This window comes from Pyrus communis, chromosome 12 (genome assembly GCF_041283825.1).
Source record: "Pyrus communis isolate YQ-2024b chromosome 12, ASM4128382v1, whole genome shotgun sequence".
Lineage (NCBI taxonomy): Eukaryota > Viridiplantae > Streptophyta > Magnoliopsida > Rosales > Rosaceae > Pyrus > Pyrus communis.
In genome coordinates this window covers 21,052,274-21,063,674 of record NC_142576.1, presented here as the reverse complement: position 1 = coordinate 21,063,674, position 11,401 = coordinate 21,052,274, and the positions used below count along the sequence as shown (strand labels likewise).

General features: G+C 36.1%; 1 protein-coding gene and 1 pseudogene across 1 annotated transcript; both read left to right on the top strand.

Moving 5' to 3' along the window:
* Positions 1-5,683: 5,683 nt before the first annotated feature.
* LOC137745592 (uncharacterized) lies at positions 5,684-6,655 on the top strand. Its single transcript, XM_068485567.2, has one exon. It carries the CDS (start codon positions 5,777-5,779, stop codon positions 6,356-6,358), a length of 582 nt encoding a protein of 193 aa, XP_068341668.1. The 5' UTR covers positions 5,684-5,776; the 3' UTR covers positions 6,359-6,655.
* Positions 6,656-9,620: 2,965 nt separating this feature from the next.
* LOC137744530 (uncharacterized) lies at positions 9,621-10,458 on the top strand (annotated as a pseudogene).
* The last annotated feature ends 943 nt before the right edge of the window (positions 10,459-11,401 follow it).

Genomic DNA, 11,401 nt, shown 5'->3' with positions numbered 1-11,401 from the left:
ATCGTTGTCTCAAATCATTTCCATCTTATGAGATTAATCTAGATTACTCATGAGACTTGAAGTTCTTGGTCCAGTATACCAGTTTAGATGAGAAAATGGAATTAAAATGAGATTACCATCGATAATGTTTTCACTTATACATAACTACTAACATAAAAGAAAAGCAATGATATCGAACCGTGTTCCGTTAATTAAGTGACAACGTAAAACTGATTAGATAAGCGAAATTACAATCCAGGTCAAATTCCTTACCAAAGTGTGTTTTAGACCTGTCGTTCCTACACTGCCCAAGGTAACCCTGTTGTGTTATAAGTGGGAAATGAAGCGTTATGAGATAAATGAAATAGTGCAATATGATGCAGGCCTTACGGCACAAAGTTTCTCTCAAATGCCATGTGATTGATAACAACATTATGAAATGTGGTTAATGTTTCCTCCATAGGGATATAGATATGGAGATTTACGTGTAAGTTCCCAAAGAATTACATGGATTGACTCAAATAGTTCTAGACCACAAAACACCCTCTCAACTCGTTTGAGGCGTTCACTTAAGGATTGAAACAATCTGGCAGATGTGGTATACTCATCTAAGTGATTATTTGATTAGTCAAGGATTGAATGAATTCCCTTGCGTGTTAAACTATGAAGTCTTATTCCGAATTGCTAGAGTTACAGTTTATGTCATTAACACGAATCTTACTAAGACTTTAAAAGAGCTTGAGAAAACTGTCTCGCACTTGAAGACGGAATTTAAGATGAATGATCTTAGGAAAACTCGTTTATGCCTTGACCTGAAGTTCTAGCGTTGTTCTGACGGTACATTGGTATACCAGTCGAACTACACCCTGAATGTGTTACCTTAGAGTATACATATGATCGTCCATACGTTATATGCAAATGAGACCCTTGAAGAGGTTATGGAATCCAAAATTTCATATCTAAGTTCAACTTTGCGCTTCGTTGTACTTAGATCATTTTATTAGACATGACATCTCTTTCACTGGTAAAGATGCAGCACCGCGCCAACACGTAACCACTGAATTAGTATTAAAGACGTACCCTGAAGGTACTGCGAATTTGGGCAAATCCTTACGCATCTCGAGCGGATCCAACCTTCATGATCCTCGGAATGATGCTTGCTTTGTTGTTATGCTGACGTTGGTTACTTATTAAACCCGCACAAGGCAAAATCTCCAAATGGTTATGTCTTTACTGTCAAAGGATATTGCAATATCTTGGAAGTCCACTATATGACCTTAGTTGCGAAATCTTCGAATCATTCCAAGACTCACCTTACTTCACTACGCCACAAGTGAGATATGGTTAGGAGTTCTTGTTGAGCATAATCAAAGTACTTGCTATTTTTTATCCATCATTAAGTCCCAACGACGATCCATGAAGACTATGCCACATGTATTCGCCCGACCAAGACATGATACATCAACGAAGTCAACGCCAAGACATATTGCGTTTACATCAGCAAATCAATAGGAGATTAAAGTCATGCAAGCCGGTCCCAGACAACCTTTCCAACCTCTACATGACGTCACTGCTGAAGTCAACCTTCCAAAAGCTTGTCCAAGGAATTGGTATGCCTAACTATCATATGCAATGCTTGTAGTTCTCATTTGGAAGATCTATCAAACTTAAGGGTAGTATCCGGAAGTATACTTACTTGATCTTAATGTACTCTTTTTCCCTATGATTAGAAGAATTTTTCCCACTGGGTTTTTGATACTTAACTAGGTTTTAACGAGGCACCCATCTTGGGCTGATCATACCTTTGTGAGCTCTTCTACTTGCGTCCAGAAGACGTATAGTTTTGACTTAATGCAACTTCTCACTTTTCTCCTTAGTCTATGAGTTTTTCTCCCACCTTGGGTTTTACCATAGCAAGGTTTTGTGAGTTTTACCATTTTATGCATTATTCCGTTAATTTGAGACTCGCATTCGTTCATTGTGCCGACAACTTCATCAACTGTACTTACTTTATTGATGAATACCTGATGCACCATTTGTTTAAATATTTACACACTAAAGGGGAGTATTGCAATCCTATTAAGTTATGAATGTGATTGTGTAAATCCTAGTGTATCTAACGATATCTTTGAATATTCCGTTTTGTAGTGAATATCCTATTAGGGTTGTAATCCTAAAAGGGTAAAGAATTAACATTTCCTACTACGATAAATAAAGACACAATGGGATGGAATAGAACACACCTCACAATTACACATCTCTCTTTCTCTCTACTATTGCCACACCCCTCTCTATATGGTCTTCATAATCGTTCAATAAATTATGCCTACAACATAATCAACCTTCTTAGAGAATTGATAGCCAATTGGAATGGATTTGAGTTTTAAGAGGGCTCATGTTCTTCTAAAATTGGGTAAAGCTAGGATGATTGATGCACGAACCCATCAATCGGTTTCATTCTGAGAGGCAAATGAAATTTTACTATGGGCCTAACTATTTTTTCAGGCTTGGGCCTTGGACCTTATTATATTAATCCAATTGTGCAAAGATCTCATATTTTCCTACTACTATTATTAAAGATCCAATCGAGGATCATCATCATCACTAAACCCGGCAGTTTCTTACACGACACGGTGACACGAGACGAAAACGACATGAAAATAACGAGTTTCGGGTCAACACGATAACTAATCGGGTCATTATCGGGTGACCCGTTAAGAACTCATTAATAACGGGTATACACGCGGGTAACACGTAGGTAACCCGTTTCGACCTGTTAAGGAAAATAAATTATAATTTTAAAGTTTAATTACAAAAAAAATTATTATAAAATACAATAGCCATATTGTATACATTGGTATATTCTATATTAAATATATATTTTTGTATTATTATTCTATATAAGTTTTAAAAATTAAGTTTTATTCATTTATTTATTTTTATTATGTGAGTTTCTTATTATCATTATCAGGATAAATTTTACTTAACATGTTGTTGTCCAAAATTAAAATCAACTAGTATAGTATTAGTATAGGCAATAAGACATTCCTACAAGTATGAAAAATGTGAAAGAATATATAAAAACTCGTGATTCATCATTCCTCCACGAGTAGACAATAGTTACACTTACATTATCGTTTAGATTTTTAAAACCCTCCAAACCGTCATGAATAGTATTTTTTATTTGAGTGTAAAAGTATTAAAATTAATAATAATTACTGTAGAAGTGTAAGAAATGTAAAAATATATACACACACACACACACACATATACAATCACTTGTAGTGATAAGCTTTACAACTTTCATAAAGGGTCAACTTCGAAATCCGACACTATAATCTATAAACCTTAAATTTGTATTTAACCACTCATTGTCGTTTAGCCTTTATGCTTTATATTGAATTTCATTTTTTAAATTTTCTTTTTTGAAAACATGATCTACTAGGGGATTGAAAACAGTTCGGATCTTTGATATCAAATTCCGATATTTACGGTTAATTGAAATATGAGTCGATGTTATATAGTTTATAGAGACTTTATAAACACCAAGCAATATTTTCACTAACGGTAAAACTCTGAACATACTATCAACGATCCGAACTGTTCATCTTCCTGTATCCTCTAATAGATCATGTTTTCAAAAAAACAAAATATGAAAAAACAAAATTTGGTGGGAAAAATGAAGCATAAATGTAAACAACAATCGACGGTTAAATTTTAATCTATGATTTATATGATTATAGTGGCACATTTCAAAGTTATGCCCTTCACGAAAGTTGTAAAGCTTGTCATTACAAGCATTTATATATATATATATATATATATATATATATATATATATATATATATATTATACTTTTCACACTTCTACATTAATTAAAAAACTATTAAAGACTTTACTTAAACAATAGCCATATAATCAATGAGAAGAGAATGCTAATGTAGAAAGCCTAACTAAAAATATCATCAATATAACTCTTGAAAACAATATATCAAGCCAAAGTTCCAATACCGTTTCCCATGGTGATTGATGAGAATTGAAGAGTTTGATTGTAAGAAAATATGCAAGGTTCCAAACCTTGAAACATAACTCCCTTAATTTTGCAAATCTTTTGAACATTTGATATTTTGTAATGTTCTAATGTTTTTGTATTTTTTATTATGCTCTTATTTTGGGTATGTAAATATGTAATACTTGAAAGACAAATGCGTTTTTGTGTTTTGAATGTGATTATATGGTATGTATATACTTATTTAGTATTATGTTTTCATTTGATTATTTATTGGTTCAAAATATATGTTCCTTAACGGATAACGGGTCGAGTCATATTACCTGTTAATATTATCGGATCGATTTCGGGTCGGGTCATTCTACCTGTTTATTTTAACGGGTGTTACACGACACGACCTGTTAAGATATCGGGTATGACACGAAAACGACACGAATGCCAGATCTAATCATCACCACCACCATAGACTACACCACCTTGACTATACTACATTGCTTTGAACATCAACACCTCCACCACAAACAACACCACCTTGACCACTAATACGTTGCAATGTCAATCAGCACGAACCCATTTTGTCACAACCATCATCCTCATACCACGACCTCTTATAATCACTTGTTTTGTGGCTATCGTCATTACCATCACTATGACTGCCACCTCTATTACCATCATCGTATATACCTTGTCCATCCTCGCCACCACCGGCACAACCACAACCTCTTATGACCACTTGCTATACCGTCATAACCACCATTACCATGATTGTTGACTTTACCACCATCATCACCACCCCATTAAGACCAACCCCCCTACCCACCCCAAAAAACCCCATTCGTCCACCACCCCAACACTCACCACCTTTACTATTATCCCTACCACCAAAGGCACCACATTACTGCCGTCTTGCCAACAATCACCACTTGGCATTTCCACATTGCCGCTGCTATCTCAAACAACCACTTTGCCATGGTCATAATCACCGGTCGTAAAATTTTGAAAACATCAATATTTTATTAATAAATTTGGTCATAAAAAAAATCCATGACTCCATGTTAAAAATTCTCAAAAACTCCATTAAAATCTATGTATAATTCAATCAAAATCCATATGGATTTATGAAAGTATCAACTAAACTGCTTTAAAATCCATGTATTCATACATCTATGAAAATTTATCAAACTCTATATACTACACAACTCCCCCTAACCTTTTTCGTTCGAGACTAGGTTAATAACTTTTTGATGTTGACTTACAAGCAAAAACAATTGAAGGCCGCCGAGATTTCGTTCGGGAAAGATCTTTTAAAATTAAGGTCGCTTGGAAGTGTTTTTAAACAACTAAAATCACTTTTGATAAAACCGTTTTTTGAGTTCTAAAAGTATTTGAACTATATTTTGAAGAAGTACCGGTTATATATTTTCTTAAATAAGCATTTTAAAATTTTTTCTCGGATTGACTTATATTTTTACTAAAAATTAATTTCAAAAATATTTTCGACTATTTTCAATAATTTTAAAAGCATTTAAGTTCCTTTTACATGTATAAGCATCTACCGGTAGTGGTAGTAAATATGAATTTTTTAACAATTGGATTAATATTAAAAAAATTCAAAAAAAAAAAAAGAAAAAAAAAGGAAGCCCAAGTCGCAAGGCCCAAGACCAATATAGGCCTATCGAAAAACTCCACCCACATCTCACAATCTGAAGACTGGAGTAAACACACCACCGAATCAGATCACACACTCCGACATTCCAATTTTCTCGCGTTTTCTCGGCGATTTTTCGATGGCCACCGCCTCCTTCCTCTCCGGCCTCAAGTACTCCGACAGCCTGACGGTGGTGGGCATATCCGTCTGCACGGCCATCATCTGCGAGGCGATCTCGTGGGTCCTCATCTACCGCACCAACTCCTACAAGTCCCTCCGCTCCTCCATCGACAAAGCCGCCAAGAAGCTCGAGACCATGAAGACCGACTCCTCCTCCGCCGCCAAAATTACCAAAAAATCCAAGACCAAGAAGATCGACCGCGTCGAGACCAGCCTCAAGGAATCCAGCCGGGATTTGTCGCTCTTCAAGTTCAAGTCCGGCGCCGTTGTCGCCCTCGTCCTCTTCGTCGTCTTCGGGCTGCTCAACTCGCTGTTTGAGGGTAAGCCGGTGGCGAAATTACCCTTCAAGCCCTTTGGGCTGGTGATGAAGATGAGCCACCGAGGGCTGCAAGGGGAGGATCCGACGGACTGTTCGATGGCGTTTTTGTACTTTCTGTGCTCGATCAGTATTCGGACCAATTTGCAGAAATTCTTGGGCTTTTCGCCGCCGAGAGGTGCCAGTTCCGGGTTGTTCCCCATGCCCGACCCGAAAACCAATTGATGGGTTCATCACTCAGGACTCCATTCACTGCCTACTGGGTTTGTTCTAATATTTAGTATTTTTTTAAGATATTAGATTGCGATTGGTTATTGTTGTTGTTTAATTAGTGTTCTAGTTCTCTAATGACAATTAGTATTTGCTTTCATAATTTTCTCATCATTGGATCTCTAAAAAGGGACGAATTTTACTCCTTTTTTGTTATCAATTTAATGTATTATTTACCAAAATGTGAACTTTTTGTTAAGTAATTAAGCTGTGAACAAATTTATGCACTCAAAGATGCCTAAATTGCTGCTACGTTGAACTGAATTATGTTTTCTGAATTGTGCGGCAATGGTTATGAGTAATCGAACTAAGTAATGGCAAGGGTTCGATCATGTCAAAGTTGCGTTAATGCAATTTGATTGAGTCTCCGTTTATTTCTTTGTGCTGTGAATTTTCTCTTATGCTCAGCTTCTGTGAGTTCTGTTCTAGTCTGGAATTGGATCCTTTCTCTTGAGAGCTGCATTTAAGTTGTCGTTGTCGGCATTCTAGTATGCCTTGTATGCTAAATAAGTTGTTTTGTTGAACTTTATCAACAATTTGTTTCGTATATGCTGACATCAAAATGTCTGCAGCATTGTAACCAGTGACCATTACAATAGTGTTGTTTTTGTGATCCTAGTTCTCTTTTCCTACTTTGGATCGTTTCACTTTTTGAATTGATTTTTGAAGAACCGAGTAATTAAAAGAGAGACACACACACACTCACATATTCCTGTCTTTGTATCTGTTTGTGTACCATAGTGCATAAAGTATGGGTTGTTTAAAAGTCACAGTTTTGGTTAAGGTTGTTTCTGATAGCACGCAGTCTTGATGTTTATCAAAGTGGAACGTTGGTGTGAGTTTGAATCCATGTATTGTCATATAAGCTCTTTTGTTTGACATTGCATAAATTATGGTATCAGTATGTTAAGCAAAAAGTTGCGTTTGTCTTTAGAAGTATACTAATTAAACCTTGATCTTATAAGGGAGTGTATATATATCTTAGGGAGGCATATATAGATGGTATTAGCAGGATGAACTCTGCCTTGCACACAGAATTGTGAGAGTTTGGATGGGACAGGGGATGGAAATGGGGATGGAAATTTGGAAATTGTAACTGTTGTAATTACAGATTAACGCGTTTCCATCCGTAACTGTTGTTATGCAAGAGTTGTTCTTTCCGTTAGTACTATGGTGCGGGTGGGAATATTAGGCTTGTTATGGAGTTGATGGGCTCTTGTGCTCGATTCTTACCAGTTTGATGGCCTAACGACGGTGTTAATGCTTTCACTGGCTATCTGTAGACATGGACGTTGTTTGGTTCTTGACTGTGGTTAGGGGTTACTCTGAACTCTTGTATAATGTTGCCGGCCGTTTCAGCATTTCTTGAGTTCAAATCTCGTGGACAAAAGTTTTTTTATTCGTTCCAAAAACGGAAAGAACAACTCTTGCATAACGACTATTCTGAATTTAAGACGGACATGTTGATCTGTGGCATAAGAGCAATTCCACCGCTGCTTTTAGGGGTGGAATTGCTCTAGGGGTTGTCAAGATTGTATGATGCCCCGGCCATATACAAATTTGTTCTTTGGGTGGAAATTGGAATGTAAATCTCAAAGTTATAATATTTCAAAGACATCATCCTATGGAGGTGGGATAAATATTTTATATGATAAGAAGTTAAGAAGCAATGTTACTTAGAACTACGTTTCATCGATACACATTTTCACCTTCTTTAGATTTGACTCTTTATAATAAAATTTTGTTTGTTTTACCGCATTTTTTGGAGATGCTCTCATACCACTGGTTAGAAATTTACGTTAATAGACTTAATTTCAGTAATAGACCCTAAATTTATCCACGAATAATATTTCTTGAGCCTTCACTTTGTTGGAGTTTAAATGATTCGAATAGGTGAAATAAAAAGAAAAAAATAAAGCTAATGCCCCAGTTTTTATGTGGGAAAGATTTGTTACATGAGTTTAGTACCAAAATTTTATTAAGGGAGGATATATTATATCAGGCTTGTAACTCAAATGATAACTCGCATTAACTCTGCACTTAAAGTTTTTAGTTCGATTCTCCCGTGTCACATGTCAGCACCAAAGGTGATCCCAAACATGGTCACGCCAACATTTAACTGCTGGCCAGATGGTCAACTTTATAAAGGATATTAGGGTACAGCTCATACTTGGTATCAACTTTGGTACAAATAGTAAAATATTATCAGTTTAAACTATTCTTACCATAAAAATGACAAAAGGTTTAAATTGATAATATTTGAAAGCTTAGCAGTATAAAAATTGAAATCTCGTGATTTATTCTAAAATTTAACCCTAAGTTTTGAGGTGTAAATATGATTTTAATGAAATAAGGTAGAGATTCGGACCAAGTATGAAAAGAGGATTCAAGAAATATTAATTTTTGGGCTGTTAGTGGTCGGATGAGAGTGGTGTTGCGACGACTACACCTTGGCTGCTGTTGCAGCGTGAAAGGGATGAGAGAACATGAGAATGAAGATGATAAGAGAGAGCGACAAATTTATTAATTTTTTGGGCATTCAAAATTATTTTTTTAAATTTATTTTTTTTCTATATTGCACAATGGTCAATATTTGCCAAGTCAGTAAAAGTATAGTCAATGTATTTGTCACGTCATCATTAACGGTTAATTTGACAGATTGAATAACGGACGTATAAGTTATAACATTGCACGAATTCATAAGTTAATGTATGATATTAAAATGTTTAAAAGATAAGGTATGCATTTGTTATGAAATCTAAAGTTAAAAGGTGGTAAAATTTACACTTAATTTTTTGTTACTTTCGTTTGAGCGATATAGGATAGAAGAGTTTCGTTCATTTGTGCCAAAGGAAACATCTTAACTTTTACAGAGTCTACAGTACTCGGTTCTGGTGAGTTTTTTTCTCAGGATAAAGTAGCGGCGGAAATGGAACCCCGAAAAGTTCAAATTACGGTTTAAGGGGAGAGGAGTCGAGCTATCAGGACTAGAGCTTTGCAGTGATTGCCATTGAGAATAATGTCTTTTTTTTCTTATATGCGGAGGTTCTGATCTTAAAGATAAGTGTAAGGGTGGTGATAACAAGTTGAACCGAGCCACTTTCGAAATATTAACAGAAACCCTTTTGGTTCATTTCTGTTAATCAATAATTAAGCTTCTTGAATTGTTCATTTTACACGAGAAACATCCTGAAAGGAAAATCAGTAGTTTTGTGCGATGAATTCTGTTTTCTCATCTCAGTCTCTTTTCGTTCCCTTGCCTAGCTGCCAGTTCCTACCTTGTTTTCAAACGCAACCTCGACATATGCTCATAAACCGTGTCTATCGCCGGAATCATTGTGTCCCTCCTCTTCCTCTTTCATTTCCTTATATTTCACATCGGTCTTTGCATGCTTGCTGATCATCTTTTGGTGCTACTTCTCCATCAAACGAAGGCGTAGTGTCTGTAATCAACTTCGACGATTTTGCTGAGAAAGACTGGTCCTTTCTTGATTCAGCTGATTTCAGTTCTGACCAAGATTATAACCTTAAGATTGATCGCCTTATATCCGCAGGAGGGATTGAAGAAACTTCTAGGGTTATGGTTTCAATTGGTTCTGAAGGGATTTGTGGATCGGTTGGTTGAATCATCACCCTGCAGTCTCCTGCTGGTTGTCCATGATTCACCTTTTGTTTTAGCTGGCATTAAGGAAAAAGTGTCATATTTGCCTGTATGAATCCATAAATTGAAAGTTTCGTGTTAAAATTAACAAGGAGAAAATCTTTTGGAGAGTGATAAATCTAACATTAGCTGGTGCATTCTTTCAAAATATCACTCTTGATTCTGAGTTGTGGCTGTTCCTTGTACAGGTGCGAGACTGGTTATTAGCCATCCCCAAGGAAGAGAAGTTTTGGAGCAGCAACGACGACAATATCCAGATGTTATAACTTCTGACTTGCCTGAAAAGAGTACTTTAGAGGAAGCTGCAGCAGAACATTCTTTCAAATTAACCGAATTTCTCGATGAGCCTGGTTTTTATCTTGCTGTATTAAAGTTTGTTGGGGCCAGAAACTGATAGTCGAATTAAACTTTGACAATTTCGTGTGCAACAAACAATGGATTCGACTGAAATTTATAGATTCACGTTGTTTAATTTTTGAAAACTCGTTTCTTTTGCCCTGCTCCCTGCGTTTATGTTTCTTTTGGGGCATTTAACCCCTGTGCCGTGCTGAGCAAGTTAGGTAGCTTCTGCTTACCTCTGTTTGAAAATTGGACTCCCGTTTAAGGTCATTGAACTTGTTCACCAGGCATTCGAATGGGAAAAAGTTGTTTAGTCCGACATGTTTTTCTAACTTATGTGGCATATGAATTACTAAACTTTGATCTTTGAATGAGCATGTAGAAATTAACGATACTCTTTATCTTTTGAGTTGTTTGCCGGACTGGTCGCTCGAGAACTTTGATCTCTACCCCAGCCCAATGAAAAAAATGGGATAACATCTTATGGACTCGGGGGAAATGATCCCTAGCCCAACCCACAAAATTAATTTCTATGGGTGGTGCTACAAGCTAGGGTGCACCTCAAGCGAGTTGGGTGGACGGGTTGGATAGTCAACTTAATCCAACCTTCACCCTTTGAGTTTGGATTGAGTTCAAGTCTATGTGAGTTTAGTCGGGTTCATGTTTTAATTGAGTTTGGGCTTACTCAGGTTGGATTCGAGTTCGTCCAACTTTATCAAGTTTAATCTTATAGTCCCTTATTTTGCATGATTTTTCAAATTTTGAACCAAACAATGTCAATCTTAGTTAAAATTCCATTTACACATCATTATTCACATAGAAACTAAAGCAAACAACTTGCATACCATTTCCAATGTTTCAACCATGCGAAGTTGAAATAAAATTACAAGACATATAACAAAGCTTCAATAAAAAATAAAAAAATGTAAAAGTAACATTATCTTTCATTATTAATAAGGAAACCGCAAACAAACTTCAAGTATATGCATTCCAAAACT